Raw genomic sequence first — 23268 nt, 5'->3', positions numbered from 1 at the left:
CATGTGTATTTGTTTTCCTCCTAAAAGTAGACATTCAGGGCTTTCATTCAGTGTGTAGTATGTATATGATATTATTTGTGTTCATTTTTATATCTGTCTGTCAATGTCTGTCAACTTCAACCTTCCATATCTCTGCTGTTTTTTCAAGCGAGCAGCGTGCCTTCAAAAGCAGGTTTTAGAAAAAGGTCAATATCTCCAGAATGGAAGATGGTAGAATCATAATTTTTTTTTTTAAATTGAAGTGGACATGTTTGGCCTACTTTTTATTTATGCGATGTGATTCTAGCTATAAGAGGCCCCTCGCTGTGGGCCCCTAAAAAGTTCAAAAGTCCAATGTTAATCGCTTAGCACCAGCAAGCCTGAGCAAATAGAAAACTCTAGCATACAATGTGTTAACTATTATAACCTATTAAAACCGGGACAGCGTCTTCGTAGTTTTCTTTAGCGTTGTTTCTTTAAACGGACCTACCACCTCACAGCACACAAGTCACTTTGCTTGTGCAACATTTGAGCGTGTTTGAAAAATCTCAAATTATTTTTTAACAACATTATTTTTTAACACTTCTGGGGGTCCCTGGCACAAATCATTTTCAGATCGGGGGGGTGGGGGGTCCGCGGCCAAGAATATATCAATTTGTGTTTATCAAATACCGATTTAGAATGCATTTTGTAGAATCTGCCTCAGTCCTTGATGGGACAATTTTGCCATCAAATTATGCTTGTTCTTCGCCAAATTTAGTATGCACCATTTTTAGATTCAGATGTTTCTCTTTGCATCGCTGTACCCGTTGGGGGTGAGGCGAGGCTGACCCCGGCAGGGCGCGCGCGCGCGCGCGCGTGTGTGTGTGTGTGGCTGGCGGTGCTTTCAGAGACGGGAGTTTTCTACTTCTTTAATGAGTTTTAGGAGCTGCGACGGAACAGACAGACAGATGGAGGGAGGGAGAAGGAGACGAGGAAGCTACATTGATGGATCAACATTTTTCATTACTCGTTAAGTCTGCCAGGTATGCCTCAGTGTGGGCATAACGTAGTGTTGTTAGCGTTATGTTAATAGACGTGTGTGTGTGTCGCGCACACACTGTGCCCACATTGCCAAAGTGTATGTACTGACTTCAGGTGTGCGTGTGTGCGCGCGCACACCGCACCACAACGCAGTCAGCTGGCAGCCAGATTGCTATTTCCCCTCCTGCCCCTATAGAAAGGCCTGCCTATTCTCCGGATGAAGGTGTGATGTACAATTGAAGGGCAGGATTGAAACTGATTACCTTGTTAACTCCTGGCACTCACTGGCAGCTTGAAATAGACCTGAACGCCATGCAGGGCCTGATTTGCAAATGAATTACCTCTTTGCCCACAGCCCTCCTCCTCCTCCTCCCCTCCCATTCCCCTGTCTTCCTCCCTCTCTCTCTCTCTCTCTCTCTCTCTCTCTCTCATTCTCCTCCTCCCTCTACCGCCCTTTCTTTTCTCCATTCGGTGCCAAGATCATCTTTTCATATTGTGCCATGACAGATGCTGTGCCGGGGCCGCCATTGTTCCGCGTCAGTTTCCTTTCTTTTTTTTTTACCCCCTTTTTTTTCCTGGGGGCTGCAGAGGGACGGGGCCAAAAAGATTTCCACATGTGATTTGAACACACAGAGCACAGCTATACAGGTCCCGGGCCCCGGTGCTGTATTCTTTGTGTACAAGTGCTGCAATCTGAGCGAGTGTTTTTGAGGAAGTATAGTGGTGGTGGGGCGGGTAGGAGTGGGAGGGTTTGGGCTGGTGGGGTCATTGTCTCCACCTCAATAACAGAGAGGTATTCCTCTGATGAGGACAGGTTCTAATTGGGAGGCATGAAAAGGACTGCCGGCTATTCAGCGAGCCGCCGGGAAATTGATTGCTCACTCTGTCTCTCTCTCTCTCTCTCTCTCTCTCTCTCTCTCTCTCTCTCAGGGTCCTTCTCACCCCCACCTCCCTATGTTGTATTCATTCTTTAAAAACTTGGCCCCAGGATTAGATTCCCCACTCAGTGTATAATGTGTATAGGCTGTGAGACAGGGGAGGCCCCAGAGGTGAGGGAGATGCACACACACACACACACACACACACACACACACACACACGCACACACGCACACACACGTCCATGTAGGGAGGATGCACTTGCTTTTGCAGTGTTTGTTAGTTCAAGGTTGTACTTTTAAGATGTGGTCCTAATGAAGTAACCTGGAAATGAACAGGTGCCTCTAATAACATTACTGCCAAATTACACAAGAAAAGAGTGATCTCTCCTCTCCTCTCCGTATCTCTCCTCTATGAACTATTAACATGTCTTATGATATCATCATCACTGTAGTAGATTTTACAAGGTCATCACATCCTACTTTGCCCTGACCCATGAGTGTTGTTCAAGCTTGTGTGTATGAACCAGATTTGGAGCTGTGAGTGTGTGTGTGTGTGTGTGTGTGTGTGTGTGTATGAGTGAGAGAGTGAGTGAGTGAGCGAGGCCGATTATAAGAGTAGCCCAAATCTTAAATCATCCCGTTCCCTTTTTCTTATAACGCCTGTTTGGGTCCTTTTTATTGAGTGCAAGTATAACGCTCCCTAGGAGGAACATAAAGTGCTGAATGGGTTCGCTCCACATTTAATGGACTCCTTTTTCTCCGCCATTGTGGGATTATGCTAAAGTACAGAGCCACCTCCAGTGGGACAAGGGCAGCTTGGATACCTGTGTGTGTGTGTGTGTGTGTGTGTGCGTGCATGTGCACTTGCGTGTGTGCGTGCACATTCACAGCCATATAAAAAGAACACTAGCTTATGTCTGTGCTTTATTCCCTCAGCTGAGTTCTTCTCTATAGGGGAGTGACAAGCCCTGACTTACCCCCTGCATTATCCCTTCTAGACTCTGTGTGTGTGTGTGTGTGTGTGTGTGTGTGTGTGTGTGTCAGCTCTTAGCCCGTGTATCAAATCCTGAGAGTCTAGCTCTGATAGTACACACAAGAATACAATTTCAATTTCAATTGGCAGGCCTGTTAAAAAAGGAGCTATGGAGATGGCAATCAGGCCTGGAGGGAAAGCTGAGCCTGGCCGCTTTGTGTGTGTCTGTGTGTGTGTGTGTGTGTGTGCGCGCGCACGCCTGTCTATTTTCTGACTGGTTCATATGAGGCTTTTACCTTCTATTAGTCAAACAGACAGATGTCACTGATCTGGACTGTGTGTGTGTGTGTGTGTGTGTGTGTGCTCGCGCGCAGTGTTCTCATCACATGGAGTCTTTAATAAATATGTCTGCCAGTCTATGGGGAGACTAACGCTATATGAATGCTCTGTGACACAGTTGAGTTGACATGATGTGTCGTGACTACGGCTGAATAGTATCACGTGTATTTGTATCCTTGTGGGGACCAGTAAAAGATAACACTGGTCAAAACCACCTTATCGGGACATTTTATGTTCAGCAAAACCGGTTTTTGAACCCCCAAAACCATGTGACCAGCCTCGACACCTTTTTCTGTTAGAATGTTTTTGTCAAGCCAAAGAGTTGTAATTTGCAGTTTAGTATGGCGGCAATAATAGAATTATAGAACACAGATTCTTAACAACTTATGGTGTGTGAAAGTTGTCGATACATTCATTACATTGTGAGTTGTAGATGTAATGTACATATATATATATATATATATATATATGTATATGACTATATGTACATATATATATATATATGCACACCAGGTTGAAAAGTGCTCAAACCCTCTGGATTTTTCAGTTCTTAAACGCTTTACTAAAATTGTCGCAGGGTGAGCTAGGTGGGGTTAAAGGTATATTCAGTGATTTCACTTAAATCAAATATCACTTTTTTTTTGTTTTGTTGTGATAATCCTCCATACTATATAGTGTACTGACCATATAAGGAGTTCCTCCCTGTCCGCAGTTAACCCCTGGGTGTCAAAAACCCTCATGTTTAGTTTTTGGCTAGGTGGCCCAGCCTTCATCCAATCAGGATAGAGAGGGGCCTTCCGAATGCAATCTTAAATTTCCTGCACGTTGTGAGCTTGTTGATCTGCAATTTTTTGGGGGGGGGGCTAATGTTCCCCCGCAGCATAATAGGCGTCCTGATAGGGTTGAAGTGGTTAAAGACTCTAGTAAGTGGGTTGCCGCTGGACAATGAAGGGGTTAAACGTTTCCCCCGCACCAGGACAGCAGGCCAGAGAGCCAATGCATGGCTGATGGGGCTAATGGACAGCTCTGTTCAAATGACTGCCTCTGCATTTTAAGTCCCTCTGTCGCCTCCGTTGACTGACTAAAGATATTCATCTCCACCGCGTGTCAAGGAGGGGGAATACGAGCATAGAGAAAGAGAAGGGAAAGAATAGAGTAACGCATTGCACGGAAAAGAGAGAGAGTGAGAGAGTGAGAGAGGGGGAGAGGGAGGAGGCTAGGCGAGGGACTCTTTAGAAAAACCTCGAAGAACCTAATGCAATTATTAGAAACTTGACCACAAATGACAACTCATCTGGTGCCGGGCCTGTAATTAATTGTCTGCTAGCAGGAGCAGAGGGAGAGGGAGAGAGAGGGAGAGAAACGAGGAGGAAAGAGGCGAGCGTACAAGGTGAATGGGAGATGGCAAATGATGGCCGAGGAGAGACACGGGAATAGGAAAGGTGATGATGTGAGATGAAGGAGTTTTAAGAGCATTGTTATTTTTGGCACGGTGGGACAATGACTCCATGTCTTAATAATGAGACGGAGAGATGAGATGCGTGGCTGAGTGGAGAGAGAGAGAGAGAGAGAGAGAGAGAGAGAGAGAGAGAGAGAGAGAAAGAGAGAAAGAGAGAAAGAGAGACAACGGAAAGGAACAACGGAAAGAGAGAGAGAGAGTGAAACGGTGCAGAGGGAAGTGCCCAGTGATTCTCAAACATTTTCCTGTCCACCAGGACCCCCAAAGGGACATGCGGACCCCCATCTGAAAAGGTTCTGTGCCAGGAAGGAACCCACAAAGCTCCCCCCGGACCCCCGCTCTGAGAAGCACTGCCGTATATATATAAACTGTATACCGTAGCGTGACAGATCCTGCACAGCCATCGTTTCAGTTGTTTTATTGACCTTTGGCTCAGACTCCGTTTAACACTCACACTTGTTTGCCCACTTTAACTTGATTAACAACAGATAACTAATGAGCATTTACTGGAACCACAACCCCCCCCCCCCCCCCCCCCAACACACACCCCCCACCCCAACCCCTTTCTCATCCCCCCTACACCCTTACTTTCCATCCCATCCACCTTGGCTCCGTGTTGCTCTCATCTCCCCGTCCCTTCACGGCTCTGTGTGCATGTGTATGCATGGCTCGGGGGGTAATTTGTGTGTTTTTTTGTTTTTTTTGGCGCTTGTGGGACGAGCTCCCCTTCTCCGACACCTAAAAAACGTCCCTTTGTTGTGTTTTCGCAAAACAAAACACAAAGAAAAAAAAAACAAGCTAATGGCTCCCGTGCTCATTTGGGGGAAGCTGAACCCTGGATTTAATGACCCGTAAGGTTTTTGATTGGTGGTGTTGTTTACACGGGGCTGAGGAGGATGAACATGACAGGGCTCAGCCCCCCCGGTGCTCGTTGTGAACAATGTCTTCCTGCCTCGTTAACCTTCCTCCTCCGCAGGGGTCTTCAACAGGGGCTACAGGGGGGACCACCAAATCTTTTTTTGTGATAGGAAAGTTATTTTTTTTACATTTACCACTTAGCAACCCTATAGCATTCCTATTCTGTGGGGAACATTGTCGATAGCATAGCAGATCCACAAGCAGCGTGAAGGGCCGCGATATAACGCGCCTATAGTTCATTGTCTCCACCAGGCCGAAGGCATGGGGAGAGAGTATGTTTTGCACTCCGTCCGTCCGTCCGTCCGTGTGTCCGTGTGTCCGTGTGTCCGTCCGTGACAAGCTAATCTCGGCCACCGTTAACCCGGTCGATGCCACATTTTGCACACACACTCCCTGGATGCCAACGATGAACCTCTGCCCCAAGATTTCCAGAACGGCCTGTTATAGCGCCACCAGGAGGCCGCTTTGTGCAAAACAAGTTTTTGCACAGTACACCTACAGATTTTGTCCAAAAATCCCGCAAATCGTTACACAGTATCTCCATAGTCATGTGCTCAAGACGGATGTGTCTGATATTTCATATTCCATCCTAATTGGCTAACATTGGCTTTCAAATTTTGCAGGATTGGCCTGTTTTGAACAAAAAACCTCAAATCATGAACGCAGCGTGCAATTTCACGTGAAATCTTTCACGCACTTTCCTACTAGGCTGAGGAATATAGCCCACCCATTTCACATTGCCCTGTTATAGCGCCACCAACAGGTGGATTGTGCATGCGTGCCATCAACACGGATCTGCACCATTTCCCATATTCCATCCTGATTGGCAAATATTGGAACAAACAAACAAAAAACATGTTTATATTACTCCTAAATATTCCTATCCTCCTGGTGGAGACCTGTGCCCAGAAGGGCACTTTTTCTAGTTTTCAATGAGACCTGCCTTTTTGTGCGAGGCACTGGGGAGAAGTCGCGGCGCAACAACACAAGCGTATTTACGTGAGCCCGGTCCCGTGAACTTGTTGCGCGCGTGCTAGTTACGTGCACACGCCCACGACTCACCAGACCTGGATTCTTTTACGCTTGCGTTGTTGCGCCGCTCTTGAGCAGACCTGGAGGAGACCTGTCGTTGATCCAGGCAACAACGCCTGCGTTCCTCGCTTCCCGTTTGAAAAGCCCTTGAGGCATTGTGAGCTTGTAGATCAGGTGTGCCCAGAAGGTAGATGGTGATCTACCAGTAAGTGTGCAGGTAAACATATAAAAATATATATTATATGCCGCTTGAATTAAGGTGACTTGATTGATTGACATCAGCTCGAACAACAAACATCATTAGCATTACAAAGTTATAATTTATCTGAAAATACTATACCAATTCCGCCCCCTCTATTTCCTATTGCAATTTCCAAGTGTGTTTGTCTTACCTGTATATGTAATATATGTAGTCAAAAACAACCCCTGATAGATTGTGTATTTTCGGCAGAGAGTGTGGAAAAGAGCTTTTTTATTTGTTATTATTTTTATTAGATAATAACAAATGCAAAACAGTACATGGTACAGTCAAAGCACATTTATCCAAAAGGAGCACCGAAAAAAGACCTTGCGCTCTTGTTTCCATTCGGGTCCCATGCATTCATTCACAAAACAGTGTTGACAGTAATTGAGATACCTAAAAAACATGAAAACTATTTACAGGTGTAAGTACCAAAAAATCTAAATACAAATAAATCAGACCAAGTACAGAGTCAAAGGTCACATTTTCTAAATATTGACGAGCTAAGTGGTTAAATGTCTGACAATGCACATTAACATGATTCCAACGCAACGCAACACAGCTCTCAAACAAGCCTATGAAGTCAATGCAAAAGTTTAATCTGCGACACAAAATGTAGTGGGGTACCCTCACTACCCTGTCATACCCTACATCTCTCTCTCTCAGACGTGCCCTTGAGGACAGTGCTTTGTACTGGCCCATCTTGTCTGTGTGTTTCTATGTGCAGTGTGTTGACAACTTGTCCTCATACTATACCCTGGGCAAATAAAAAAAACAGACAAATAAATCAAAGTCAAAATATCAACACGATATCTAGTCTCATCACAATATCGATATATCTATTATCCATATATTTCCCAGCCCTATGTCAACAACACAAACCCATCCCATCCGGGTCCTACCCCCCCCCCCCCCCCCCCCACCCACACACACACACACACACACACACACGCACACGCACACGCACACTGCACTGTGCTCCTATGGTTGTTGTAGCGGAGGAGAGGAGGCCCCCGGTGTCTCCTCCCAGGCTGTGTGTTCTATGGTTGTTGTAGTGGAGGAGAGGAGGCCCCCGGTCGGTGTCTCCTCCCAGGCAGTGTGTTCTATGGTTGTTGTAGCGGAGGAGAGGAGACCCCCGGTGTCTCCTCCCAGGCTGTGTGTTCTATGGTTGTTGTAGCGGAGGAGAGGAGGCCCCCGGTCGGTGTCTCCTCCCAGGCTGTGTGTTCTATGGTTGTTGTAGCGGAGGAGAGGAGGCCCCCGGTCGGTGTCTCCTCCCAGGCTGTGTGTTCTATGGTTGTTGTAGCGGAGGAGAGGAGGCCCCCGGTGTCTCCTCCCAGGCTGTGTGTTCTATGGTTGTTGTAGTGGAGGAGAGGAGGCCCCCGGTCGGTGTCTCCTCCCAGGCTGTGTGTTCTATGGTTGTTGTAGTGGAGGAGAGGAGACCCCCGGTGTCTCCTCCCAGGCAGTGTGTTCTATGGTTGTTGTAGCGGAGGAGAGGAGGCCCCCGGTGTCTCCTCCCAGGCAGTGTGTTCTATGGTTGTTGTAGTGGAGGAGAGGAGGCCCCCGGTCGGTGTCTCCTCCCAGGCTGTGTGTTCTATGGTTGTTGTAGTGGAGGAGAGGAGGCCCCCGGTCGGTGTCTCCTCCCAGGCTGTGTGTTCTATGGTTGTTGTAGCGGAGGAGAGGAGGCCCCCGGTCGGTGTCTCCTCCCAGGCTGTGTGTTCTATGGTTGTTGTAGCGGAGGAGAGGAGGCCCCCGGTGTCTCCTCCCAGGCTGTGTGTTCTATGGTTGTTGTAGTGGAGGAGAGGAGGCCCCCGGTCGGTGTCTCCTCCCAGGCAGTGTGTTCTATGGTTGTTGTATTGGAGGAGAGGAGCCCCCCGGTTGGTGTCTCCTCCCAGGCTGTGTGTTCTATGGTTGTTGTATCGGAGGAGAGGAGGCCCCCAGTGTCTCCTCCCAGGCTGTGTGTTCTACAGCAGCCATTACAGATCTGCTCCTGCCTCCGCTACAAATTGGATGAACAGGCCCTGACACATTTTCAATATTATTACATTAAACCAAGTGGATTTTGATTGATAACCTAATATTGGCCTAATGCAAAACATCAATCATGGCAAGTATATTAATTATTTAATATCGCCAGGCCTAATTCAGAAATCAATGCCACTAGCTGCCTGCCTGTGTGTGTGTGTGTAAGGCAGGGCGGGGCAGGGGGGGAGATAACGAGAGAAGGAAAGGCTGTGTCCCTAAAGACCTCGAGAGATTATATGATGTTTTGAAAAGAGATGAGGATGTAAAATTGTGTGTGTGTGTGTGTGTGTGTGTGTGTGTGTGTGTGTGTGTGTGTGTGTGTGTGTGTGTGTGTGTGTGTGTGTGTGTGTGTGTGTGTGTGTGTGTGTGTGTGTGTGTGTGTGTGTGTGTGTGTGTGTGTGTGTGTGTGTGTGTGTGTGTGTGTGTGTGTGTGTGTGTGTGTGTGTGTGTGTGTGTGTGCACTTGTCAGCTCTCCAGTGTCTTAATGGATGGAGCCGTCCCTTCGGCCCCTGAGTGGACAACACTGGACAGGAGGCTATTGATGAAGTCATATCAGCATCACGAAATGAGAGAAGGAGAGAGAGACAGGGAGAGAGACACAGGGAGAGAGAGATATTAAATGCACACAAAGAGGTTGACAAAGGTTGAGTCAGAAACGAGCCGGAAACGATGGAAACAGGTAGAATGAGAAGAGAGGAGAGAAGCTGAGGGGGGAATTAAGAAAGCTGTGTGTGTATGGGGGGGGGGGTTGGCGTAGCAGCCTAGCAGGAAGGGAGACGGAGCACAACCCAGCACCCCCCCCCCCCCGTCTCTCCCATGTTAGATTGTTTCTGGCTAATTGCGCTTCATTAGTGGATTACACACACTGTCACCACGGTAACAAATGTGCTGCTGTCTGGTTGCCGGGCGGACCGTCATGTATAATGAATGCGTCGGGGTGTTTGTCAGAATGTAATGTAATTACGGCTAGATGAAGTTTGCCTTAAGTGGTTCACTCGTTTCTCGCATGCGGCGGCCTTGACTGAGTGCGCAATAAACAACACGACGATGCGCGCGCGGCGTGTATATACCGCGTTCCTTTTTTCTTCCTTTCTCTCTGCCCTCTTACTCGGCTATATTCTTTCACCCTTGCGTCCATCCTGATTTTGTTATGTCCCTCGAGTTGCACCCCTGACTGTTGTGAGAGGGGTGCAACCTTTTTGTGCCAAGGACCCCTGGCTTGATATATATTTGGCCACGCGGACCCTCATCTGAAAAAAAGATTTATGTAAAAAAAAAAGTAAAATAACTGACGCTGATAATGCTGTTGTATGTTGTTGTGAAGTGCTTCTCAATAAACGGAAGTCAAATACAAAAATAACATTTTCAAATAGTTTCAAGAATTTTCTAAACATTTTCTAAATTCGACCAGCCATAAAAAAACGCCATAAAAGAGCACTGTTGTTCTGTAAATCAACTTGTACTGCTCTAGTGTTGATGATTTCTGGTATAGTATTGAATGTCTGTGTCTTGATGAATTTAATTCACAGGACCACAATGGAACAGACCCTCACAGCTTTTTGTGTTGCTAAGTCTTAATAAAGTAATCAATCAATCAATCAATCAATCAATCAATATAATTACTGTAGAAGGCAGTAAGGGGTGGGTGGATGGTCTGCATCATGGGCCATAGGTGGGTTGTTGGCTTAGATATAAGCTATATATGAATAGAGAGGGCACCCGGAGGAAACCCTGAGGCCAAATGGACATAGTGGCCGAATTTGGTATTGCAGCGCTGGCCCAAACACATGAACGTGCTGGTTCGTTGACTATCATTGTGCACGTTCATGATGACACGTGAACAGCGTTTCATACGTGAACGCACATGAACGCGTGCAATGATAGTCAACGGCGAGCGCGTTCTTGTGTTTGGACCCAATCCATCCCAGAATGCACTCTGTTCCTACCCGGAAGGAGGAGTGAAATCGCCTCATGTGCTTTTGAGCAACTTAATGCAAGTGGATGAGAGGAGAAATCCGGTGCCGTCTCTGTTAATATATACTCTAAGGTTGGTGGATGGATGGATGCATTGATAGATGGATGGATGGATAATGAGTGGATGGATGGATGGATGGATAATGAGTGGATGGATGGATGGATGGATGGATTAGGTAGTGTGTAATTTTAGCATTGGTGTAGATTTACACTGATGATGCTGCCGGCTGCATTAGCAACTGAAGTCTGTCGATATGTCGTCCTCTCTCTCTCTCTCTCTGTCACACAAACACACACAGAATAGGGTGGAGTTGTCAGTAATGGGGTCCAGCATGGGTGGGTGGGTGGTTGGAAGGGGGTGCAGAAATGGGGGGAAATGGGTCTGTTTGTATTCACTTGATCTTTTTTATTTCGTCTGCTGCAATTTTGCAATGTGCCAAAATTGCATCTATTATTTACTGCCAATTTGTTCTTTTTAAAACCCTTCCCCCCTCCCCCATCCTATCTCCATTCAACGGCTGCTTCCCCGATAATCACACACACATTCTTTTTATTAATTCACAGATAATAAGCTCCTAGGTTTCTCTCTGTAGTGGTGGAATTATTATTATTATCATTATTACAGCCAGCAGTGTGGCCTCAATATGAATTAATCTCCATCTGTTATGGATGGACACACACACACACACACACACACACACACACACACACACACACACACAGTCATGCAGTGTGGACGTTTAACAATTAGTATTATTTGCCGTCGTCCGAGTTATTTTGTTTTTATTATCCGTTTCCCCGCCAAAACATTTTGCCTGCTTTATTTGTCGGGAAGCGACGCCGCCAACATATGTAGGCTACGTTTATTCAGTTGTATAAACGTGTTTGATTCGAACCAGTGGAAAAGCTACTCACATTTCGCTATCTGTTGTTAGCTTAGACACTGGACTGCACAATCTTGATTGCACGCACGCTTTCAGTCGCTTTAGACTCCAAATCCCAGGCGGCATTTCTGGTCAAAACAAGGCGTATTGCACGGAGCCTATAGTGATCGCAGTGATGGCGCCGGCCTGTACTTCTCCTAACAATAACAATGGATCTGACAACACACACACACACCATTAACCGTTTCCGTCCGTAGGACGTCTCCACACGTCCTAGGGAACCCAATCGACGCATTCATAGGACGTGTGTAGTGTGTACACGTCCTAGCGCATCCTCAATGATTGCGGTCGCAATTAACCTCCTGCTCCTGACCATCTGAGCAGCCATACGCTGGGTGCAGCTTAAACTGAATATAGGTCGACCAGTGTGTTTGTATGTTGAACCACTTTCATACTGGACTCCTTGTTTTGGGCATTAAACACTTTTTGTCGAAAATCTTAAAAAAACAAAAAAAACTATACAAATTAGCCTATAGCAGATTAGGCTATTTTTGCTACATGAATCTGCCCTATGGTGAAGTATAAACTCAGGCTCAAGTAAGCAAGTCTTGCAGAGCCATGAGGCCCATAGGACAGGAGCCTATCTCCTTTTCTGTAGCGTGACACAGCTTGATGTACAAGTACACCCCCTGGACATGATGTACAGGTCCACCCCATGGACATGATGTACAGGGCGGTACACCCCCTGGACATGATGTACAAGTACACCCCCTGGACATGATGTACAAGTACACCCCCTGGACATGATGTACAAGTACACCCCCTGGACATGATGTACAAGTACACCCCCTGGACATGATGTACAAGTACACCCCCTGGACATGATGTACAAGTACACCCCCTGGACATGATGTACAAGTACACCCCCTGGACATGATGTACAAGTACACCCCCTGGACATGATGTACAAGTACACCCCCTGGACATGATGTACAAGTACACCCCCTGGACATGATGTACAAGTACACCCCTTGGACTAATGCTAGTATGTCGCAGAGACTTACCCCCAATCTAACTCTTGATGCTGAGTGACAAACATGCAGGGAGGCACTGAGTCTTTGGGATAGAACCTATACCTGTCTAACTAACCACAAGGCCACTGAGCTGATAGAACCTATACCTGTCTAACTAACCACAAGGCCACTGAGCTGATAGAACCTATACCTGTCTAACTAACCACAAGGCCACTGAGCTGATAGAACCTATACCTGTCTAACTAACCACAAGGCCACTGAGCTGATATAACCTATACCTGTCTAACTAACCACAAGGCCACTGAGCTGATATAACCTATACCTGTCTAACTAACCACAAGGCCACTGAGCTGATAGAACCTATACCTGTCTAACTAACCACAAGGCCACTGAGCTGATGGAACCTATACCTGTCTAACTAACCACAAGGCCACTGAGCTGGTAAACTCAGGCTTATATGGTTAAACATATTGTTTATTATGGAGTGAACTATAAACTCCGGCTTAAGTGGTTTATAATGCTCTTATTGTGAAGTGGTTCAGAATGCTCTTATTATGAAGTGACATTTAGTGTTTGAGTGCTTTATTTACAACCAGGGAAATGTGTTGTGTTGCAGGAACGCCGTGAACATCAAAGCCCTGGGATTAGAACATCTGGTGAGTCACGCACGCACGCATCTTTGATATCTGCATTCCAAATGAAAGCTACGGGATGGAGATGCATAGAGAGAGAGAGAGAGAGAGAGAGAGAGAGAGAGAGAGAGAGAGAGAGAGAGAGAGACTATTGTTCCCTTTAGGTACCATTTAATTTACTGTATTACGCACACAAGAAAAGATGTGTTTTAGAATAACAGGAAGTTTTCTTCTAACTTTGTGACACACCGACAGAGATCTCTCTTTCTGTAACTTTGTGACACACCGACAGAGATCTCTCTTTCTGTCTCATGGGGTTTCCTTTCATCCCCACCTCTATCCATCCATCTGTCTTTCTCTCCCTCTCTCTCTCTCTCTCTCTCTCTCTCTCTCTGGAGAGCTTCTCCTGTGGGACGAAGCCTTAAAAGTTTAATGTCCAACATTTCCCGGGGTTTCTCCTGCTCCTCTCATACTTTAATACAGGGTCAGAGGGACAGAGAAGGTTCTTCTCTGCTCTTTTTGGGTGGCTATAGGAAGGAACCCAGGTTCCCCCCCGCGCGGGCCGCGCCCTCCCCCGCCCCGTATTCCAGGGGATGAATTATAGAGAGGGGTCAGCGAGGGTCCCGGCTCTCTCTGGATGTCACATTCCCCCTCCTCTCCCTCCCACCCCCCCTCTCCCTCGCCCCCCTCCCTGCATACTAACGGCGTTCCCTGCTCCCATCAGCGCCCGCCGCCGATGACCCCCGCACGCCAACGCAGCGTGACCCTGCATATGCCACGCAAATGACTGACCCCGAGATATAGGAGGGAGGGACGAAAAAAAGAAAAGGAGATATTCAACTCCCAGCTATAGGGCTGTGTTCAGGATCATGAAAGTTTTAGTTGACCATTAATTTGTCATACGAATAATTGTGGCTAACGTTTTAATTTTTTGGCATTAGCCAAACGAGTTTTGGACATGACGTTGCCCGTCCCGACAGAGACGATATACGAATGGATTCTTTAAACAGATTTTAGAAACGTGCATCTCAACCTAAACAGTTCTGGTGCTTAGTGTTTGATACCGCCTTCCTCCCAGGAACTATTGAGAAACTCTGATGACTGTAAAGAAAATTAAATCACACCCATGTGAAGTGAGGGGCGCTCTTCTTATCATCATACGTCATCTCATTCCGGCCAATCACAATTTGCGTCCTCTCTTTTGTCTTTAATGTTTGTGTTTACACAACGTTTTGTTACACAAACACTCCAAGCTGGCCATTCAATGTTGGGACAATGTTTGTGTTTACATTTATATAGACATAGGACATAGGAGGGGCTAGTGCCCCTCAAACATATATAATTATCACACTCGTGTGAAGTAAGGGGCGCCCACTGTATTTATATCGGCCACATGACATCTTACGTCATCATTTAGTGAACACTAGTGCCCTAACAACTGGAGGGGATGCAGTAGGGAGGGGTGTTGGTGTTTGGGTGTGATTGATGTTGTACTCTATATGGAAGCTAGTGTGAATTATTCAAGGGCAGATTAGACTCATAAACAGCATTAATCAATTATATATATGTATTGGCATCTTGCAGGAGGCGGCCTGCTGTGTGTACTGTTAAAAAGATCAGATGCAAAAGGAGGGAAATATTGAAGTGATTTACATAAGAGAGGGGTGACGCCAGGTTAACACACAACTTAAAGACGGGGGCAACAGATCATTTGAAATGTAACTGATGGGGAAATAAATAATACCTATTTCATAATTTGGCATTCTCATAAACAAATAAAATCACACCCGTGTGACGTGACGGGCGCTCTTCTCATCGTACATCATGACGGAAAACAAAAGATATGATGTACAGATTTGTATTGCTGTATCGCCACTTTTAATTAATCCCCAACAAAACTTAGAGGAGTAGTATATTTACAAGATATCAATGTTTGATTGTGTTTGGGGGGCAACACAGTTCAGTTTATCGAGCGCACGCACACAGTCATTCACGCACACACAGTCAGTCACGCACACACAGTCAGTCACGCACACACAGTCAGTCACGCACACACAGTCAGACACACGACCAGTGACGTTAAAGAACAGAAGTTAAGAACACAGTGGGAGCGCATAGGAGAAAAATACACCAGAGTGCCAGACCAACAGTGTACTGTGAGCGGCGCGCTGCACGCTGACTGAGAGAGTGGAGGACTCAAGCAGCCCCTCCCTCAGTACTGAGGGAGGTGGCTGTGTGCGCTGGGCAGGAGCATGTCTCAACCAACGGGAGGAGTAGAATCCATACCATGGTCATACTGAACCGTTTTTGTTTTTCAGAACACTAATAGACAAGACATACAGGTATATGCTACCCTAGAATAGTATGTAGCCCTATTTGACACTAACGAGCATCAACACACACACCTGCCCTCTGCAGTGCACTATAGTCTAAAGTGATTACTGTCTTTCTGGTAATATTTCATATATACTGGTAATATTTCATACCTCAAAGTGAGGTCAGAGAACCCTCTAGGTTACTTGAGGGGCTTCCAAATGGACCCTTACAGGTCTGTAACTCTGAGAGTGTACAAATGGACCCTTACAGGTCTAACTCTGAGAGTGTACAAATGGACCCTTACAGGTCTGTAACTCTGAGAGTGTACAAATGGACCCTTACAGGTCTGTAACTCTGAGAGTGTACAAATGGACCCTTACAGGTCTGTAACTCTGAGAGTGTACAAATGGACCCTTACAGGTCTGTAACTCTGAGAGTGTACAAATGGGCCCTTACAGGTCTAACTCTGAGAGTGTACAAATGGACCCTTACAGGTCTGTAACTCTGAGAGTGTACAAATGGACCCTTACAGGTCTGTAACTCTGAGAGTATACAAATGGGCCCTTACAGGTCTGTAACTCTGAGAGTGTACAAATGGACCCTTACAGGTCTGTAACTCTGAGAGTGTACAAATGGACCCTTACAGGTCTGTAACTCTGAGAGTGTACAAATGGACCCTTACAGGTCTGTAACTCTGATAGTGTACGAATGGACCCTTACAGGTCTGTAACTCTGAGAGTGTACAAATAGGCCCTTACAGGTCTGTAACTCTGAGAGTATACAAATAGGCCCTTACAGGTCTGTAACTCTGAAAGTGTACAAATGGACCCTTACACAGGTCTGTAACTCTGAGAGTGTACAAATGGGCCCTTACAGGTCTGTAACTGAGAGTGTACAAATGGGCCATTACAGGTCTGTAACTGAGAGTGTACAAATGGACCCTTACAGTTACAGGTCTGTAACTCTGAAAGTGTACAAATGGACCCTTACACAGGTCTGTAACTCTGAGAGTGTACAAATAGGCCCTTACAGGTCTGTAACTGAGAGTGTACAAATGGACCCTTACAGGTCTGTAACTCTGAGAGCGTACAAATGGACCCTTACAGGTCTGTAACTCTGAGAGTGTACAAATGGACCCTTACAGGTCTAACTCTGAGAGTGTACAAATGGACCCTTACAGGTCTGTAACTCTGAGAGTGTACAAATGGACCCTTACAGTTACAGGTCTGTAACTCTGAGAGTGTACAAATGGACCCTTACAGGTCTATAACTCTGAGAGTGTACAAATGGAACCTTACAGGTCTAACTCTGAGAGTGTACAAATAGGCCCTTACAGGTCTGTAACTCTGAGAGTGTACAAATGGACCCTTACAGGTCTGTAACTCTGAGAGTGTACAAATGGAACCTTACAGGTCTAACTCTGAGAGTGTACAAATGCGGCCAAATACCTTCAATTTGGGCGTCCTTGACATGAAACGGTTTGAGAAGCGCTGCCTTACGGGGTATATACGGGTATATAAGCAGCAAAGACATGATGTCTAGATACATAACAAAGTCATTTTCACGGCTACTCCATTATAGTGCCACAGTTTCTTTACAACAATCCCATCTCAAGTCACCTTGAGTTTAATGTCTGATGTCACATTATCATTTTATTGACGTTTATACAGAAGGCTTTATACACATACCGCTGCTCTCTATAGGGAGGTCGTATGTGGGAGTATCATTGCTACTAACGTCTTTGCAGGGGGTTTTTGGAGCTTGTGTTTGCAGGTGACTGGGTTTTCTAGCATGTTTTTTTTTTCTTATTATTTTTGCCGCTAAGTAGACCTATAGGGACAGATTATAACAGGTTTTCATTTAATTCTGCTGCTCAGGGCGACACACACACACACGCACACACATGGACCGACACTCGAGCGCAAAGAAATGCGTCCATTGGACACACACGCACGCACGCACATATTTACAGATGCATTTGGCTGCATATATATATGTCTTGTGGAATTTGAATATGTGTATATTGGAATGTTGACTGTGTTGAATTTATGGGTGTGTTTATGCATATGGGGAGATGATTGCGCCGCTGGTTGTCAAGCGGCCCGCGGAGCTGGAAGACGGTGATTAGGATTCGGGGCAGAGGAACGTAAATAACGAGGCTTGACTGGCTCTGCCGTGGTACGGTAGTTGGAGGGGTGGAAATATTGTTTGCCTCAGGTACTATTATACTATACATGTATATACAGTATCGTTGCTGTCCGGCGGGAACATCCTATCTCAATATTTTAAGGTTTTTGTGTATTGTTTTTCTTCTTTTTTTTTTTTCACTCAAAAGTGATCTGCAAGCTCCAAACATTTTTAATTTGAAGAATTGTAACAATTTTGGATGAGTTTTCCACCCAACATACAATAATATTATATACACACACACACGCACGCACGCACGCACACGCACAAACGCACACACACCACTTTAAATTGTCACTCTAAACAGGCATTTATAGCTGTCATTTGATATACTATGCTCACACCTATCATGTTGGCCTCTCTCTCGCTGCATATTGCGCAAATAATCCAGAATTGATCTACGCTTCGCCGCACGACGGTGTCCCACGCCTGAAATAGAGGCTCTACAACAACCAGCGCACAACACCACCGGCTGCCAGGCTTGTGGATCGGCTAATTTTATGCCGCATGAGCAGCCTACGATGGTAGCACGCATTAAGCATTATTCTTTCGATAAATAACACTGTGGCTCAGGAGGTAGAGCAGGCCGTCCAATGATCCCTGGGTCGGCGGTTCGAATCCCGGCTCCACATGTCAAAGTGTCCTTGGGCAAGACACTGAACCCTACATTGCCTCCAGTGAGTTGGTCAGTGTGAGCTTAGATAAGATAAGATAAGATCTTTGTCACTGTATGAGACATACAACGAAATTCCGTTTAGTGCAACCACAACATATACCAGTATCAACAGAGAGAACACAAAGACAAAGAAAAACACTGATGGAGCAACTTCATGGCATAAAACTGTCAGTCCGTCATAGTCCAGTCGAGTCAAGTCATCTCAATCCATTAATAATTCCAATGCACCGCTAAAATAGTAGTAAAATACACCAATAAAATGTACTTCCACAAGTAGATAAAATAAAATCACAAATCACAATTTTAAATAGATGGAACAGAGTCTGAAGTTCATGTGCAAATTCATCATCAGTAGGGGGGGGGCATGGGGGAATATATTATATATTATATACTATTGCACTTTCCCATATGCCATTGCATATTATATACTATATCCTATTGCATTTGCCCCTATGCTATTGCACTTGCCCATAGTCTATATTGCACTTGCCAGTTAGGACAGTCCTATGCGAGTGTGTGTGCCGAGCAGTGTTTTCACTGTGCACGTGTGCGTATGTGAACTGAGCTTGCCACCATTGGTGTGTGAATGTGGGAAGTGAGGACGCTGGCGTCGACTGTGCGCTGCTTCACCTCCCAATGTATGAATGAATGAACTTGTAAAGCGCTTTGAGCACTTGGGAAAGCGCTATAAAAATGCAATTCATTATAACACTAGTTTTTATAATGGTAATAATGTGATTTGCTTTTCCTGTAATCTTTACTTGCTGATGTTAATTTTAAGTCAGCACTTTGCTTTTAGTACACCAGCTGTTGAGATGGTTTCTTGCAAACAAACAAATATAATACTTTTGCCCTTTTTTTGCCATTGTTGGAACATAGACTTTGTACGAATTATTCTGCCGCTTCATTCTTCAGCAGAGAGAGAGAGAGAGAGAGAGAGAGAGAGAGAGAGAGGTGCAATAATGAGTTGGGTAATTAAGACTTATGTGGTAAGGCGTTTAGTTTTACTTTTATTGCTCATATTTGTTTTGTTTTCTTAGTTAGGCTGATTGAGTCAATGTGATCACTAAGAATGTAGAGAGAAGGGGATAATTGCTCCCAGTGCTCCGCTACACACACACAGACACAGGCTTTGGCACACACATCTGCATGCGCGTGGGCGCGCGCACATACACACACACACACACACACACACACACACACACACACACACACACACACACACACACACACACACTGCACACACGATTTGGAGTTGTAGTCCAATGCAAAGCGCATGCAGGCCCTTCCTCAGGGGAGTATATGAGAGAGAGTGTACTTTATGGTGTCTAATCAGTCCAGATGCACAGCTGTTTAGAGCAGAGCAGAAAACAGGCAGCAGCACATCAATCAATACATGAAGAATCAGCTTCTCTCTCTCTGCCTGGGGGAGGGGTACACGCACACACACAGACAGACAGGCAGGCAGACAGACAGACAGAGGATTGACAGACGGACGATGGGTTAATTGTTAATTAATGTCAATTAATTAGAAATATTTAAATATTTCCAATCGCGTTAAAAGACAAACTAATAATCATGACTATTAAAATAATACATGTTAAAAACGTATAAGCTTGTGCAATGATTGTGCGAGCTGCCTGCCTTGGCTCTTAAAAACGTATGTCTTGTGGCCAGACGGCCGTGGGCCTGCAGCAGCTCCTGGTTCTGCTGTGGTCTGATTGGACAGCAGGCGTTGGGGACACTCCGGGGTCAGGGAGGGCTGTTTAGGCTATACTGAAACATACTGTGAACTCTATGAGGGGTCATAGAGTGTGTCATGATGGAGCATAGACCAAACATAATGTACTCATTTGACTACTATTATTTTTATTATTATTATTTTTATTATTATTATTATTATTATTATTATTATTATTATTATTATTATTATTATTATTATTATTATTAATGTCATCATCATGGAATAACAACTAGAGTGTGTAATTGCTGGCTGTGCGTGGGATGATGGGTTGAGGGTTGTGTTGACGTTGTGTAGAGTGTCCCTTGGAAAGGTGAAGAGTTCACAGAGGCTCCGAGGCTAGTTGCCCTACTGACAGACAGCTGCCGGCAGGTGTGGACTGGCTGGCCGCACGCACGCACGGCCGCACGCACACACTAGCAAAGACAGACCACTAGACCATTGGTTCTCCAAGTGGTCTGGGGACCACAAGGGGTCCTTACAATTTACAATTTAGGCATTTAGCAGACGCTCTTAATCCAGAGCGATTTACATTAAGCAAGAACAAAAAGCATGGGAATACATCACAAAAAAGCATTTATCATGAAACATGCGTAAGCTAAGAAAGTAACAGTGGAATTAGGGCTGTCGCGGTTACATAATTTAAACTGCGGTGCGATCAAGTGGCTCAGAAGCGCGATATGCGATACTGTGCGATATAGTTCTCATGCCCCCTTTAAAGTTTAAAATGAATGAAAAAATACATTATTAATAAACGAAAGTTACACTAAGCTTTACTTTACTATGTTGCTTTTTAAATGGCAGAGACGACAATATTTATTTAAAATTAATCTTCAATTGGTCCTGATCTTCATTAATTTAATATATTGTGAGTTTGGTTTCTGCTCGAACTCTCTTGGGCACAATCAGTGCAGGATCATCGCTCATTGATCTCAGCAGAGGTCTCTAACCAAGAGTCCTTTTTTTGGCTGGATGTGCCACTGGCATTGTTGACTCCGCGTTCGCTGCGTCTGCGATGGCCGCTGCAGGGTGTCCATCGGCCCACTGTCAGGGATCCTGCGATTTATTGTGCCTGTGCGGTTTTTCTGCCCCCTTGCGGTTTCAACTTGTAATAGCGCGATATGCGATAAATGCGATAATTGCGAATTAAAGTGGAATATCTATATTATGAGACTATACATATAAACTATATATATACTACTATGCTATAGTATACATATGTACTATGGCGTGCTATGACTATATACAATGCAATTATAGTGCTGTCTACATTTGTATGTCTCTAAATGTTTTGATGAATTGAACAATGTGGACCCTGTTGTAAACAAGTGTAATGCTTAATTGGGTCGTCCACTCACAGTTAACAGTCTTTGTATTGAGTTTGTGCTTAAAATGTACTGTAAATTCTACAAACTGTTAATAAATATTTCAATCAATCAATCAATACATAACATGCTATAAGTCAAATGCTATCTAAGTCTACAGATTGCTGAAACATTGTCACCATTATCTTATATTATATATACACAGCTGGTGAGCCAGCTTTTTTAGCCATTTTCGTCCGAATATTTTCTGCGGCCTGGATATGCATCACTGAAAAAAAGAGAGATTATTATTATTTTTAGTTTCCTCTTATCAGACTGGAAGTGTTCAGAACATTAGCGGCCAGCGGTAGAGGAGTTGTTGTTGGATAGTTGTTGTCCGAAGTTTCCCGGTTCGATTCTCCGCCGGACTGTCAGGACATATCTTGGTGCAGGGAAGTGAATGGTCATCACTTAACCCCCCACCCCACCCCCACCCCCCCAACACCGCTGAAGTGCCCTTGAGCAAACCACCGACTCCCCCAACACCGCTGAAGTGCCCTTGAGCAAGCCACCGAACCCCTCAACTGCTCCAGTGGAGCTGCTCAGTGGCCAACAGTGTAAAGGTCCTTTCAGACAGGCAGCATGTGACGCACCTGTCGCCCCTCAAATTCGACCCTCAAATTCTCAGCGCTTCCCCCCCAAAAAACACAGGCCTCTCAATAATTACCAGGCGTGTTAATCGCTGCCCATCTGAAAGGACCTTAAGATTGTGGTTCTACTGGCCAGGTGTGTCTGTCTGTCTGTCTCTCTCCTAATGTGATGGTGCAGGATAGATAGCAGAGGTGAGAACAGCTCAGAGTGACGGAGTATCAGGGCAGATAAAAGATGGTGTGTGTGTGTGTGTGTGTGTGTGTGTGTGTGGTGGGGGGGGGGGGGGGGGGGGGGGTACTGTAGCGAGGGAGGAAGGGGGGGCGGGCGGGCTGTGTGGGGTTCAGTGATAATCTGCAAACACATTTCCACGCTTATTACGCTAATGATTTCATCATATTTGATGTGGCGGGGCTGCGGTTGAGGGGGGGGGGGGGTTGGTGGGGGGCTGTTTCCTCTCATCTGGCCGACGCTGCGGCTAAATGATGGAGTCGTTTGAGTGACCTCTGACTGGCGGTCGGCCCGTACGTAATTACATGTCATTCTGATGGCGATGGGCGGGCGGAGGGGGGGGGGGGGGGGCTTATCCCCCCAGCTCCACCACCATGCAGCAGCACCACCATCATTCCCTTCCTTCCATCAGTGTTTTAGTCAGTCTCTTGAATAGTTTTCATTTAGTTTTAGTCATATTGAAATCTACAAGCGTTGTGAGCTTGTAGATCTGCTATTTTCAGCATGCAACCAAGTGTAAAATGACTTATACTGGATCTCTTGTCCACTAGTCCCTTCCTAACATTTTAGTCTAGTTTTTTTATTTGAAATTGTCAATATATTTAGTCTTAGTTTTAGTCATCATAGCTTAGTTTCAATTTAGTTTCCATTTAGTTTTCCTCAGTGAAAAAATGCAGTCGACGAACATCTTTCGTCTTAGTTTTAGTCGACAAAATCAACACTGCCTTCCGTATCACGTGTTGTTGTTTGTCCTGTCCAACAGTGGTTCTCAACC

General features: G+C 45.5%; 1 protein-coding gene across 1 annotated transcript in view; it reads left to right on the top strand.

Moving 5' to 3' along the window:
- rsrc1 (arginine/serine-rich coiled-coil 1) overlaps nt 1–23268 on the top strand; it is a 222124-nt gene that overhangs the window by 75791 nt on the left and 123065 nt on the right. Inside the window, exon 5 of the mRNA XM_083772722.1 lies at nt 13375–13414. Within this exon, the coding sequence (XP_083628848.1) occupies nt 13375–13414 (40 nt within the window). The remainder of the gene's footprint in view (nt 1–13374; nt 13415–23268) is intronic.

This window comes from Protomyctophum parallelum, assembly GCF_964188405.1.
Source record: "Protomyctophum parallelum genome assembly, chromosome: 9".
Classification (NCBI taxonomy): domain Eukaryota; kingdom Metazoa; phylum Chordata; class Actinopteri; order Myctophiformes; family Myctophidae; genus Protomyctophum; species Protomyctophum parallelum.
The sequence above is the reverse complement of the archived record's forward strand: the minus strand, read 5'-3'. Positions and strand labels throughout refer to the sequence as shown.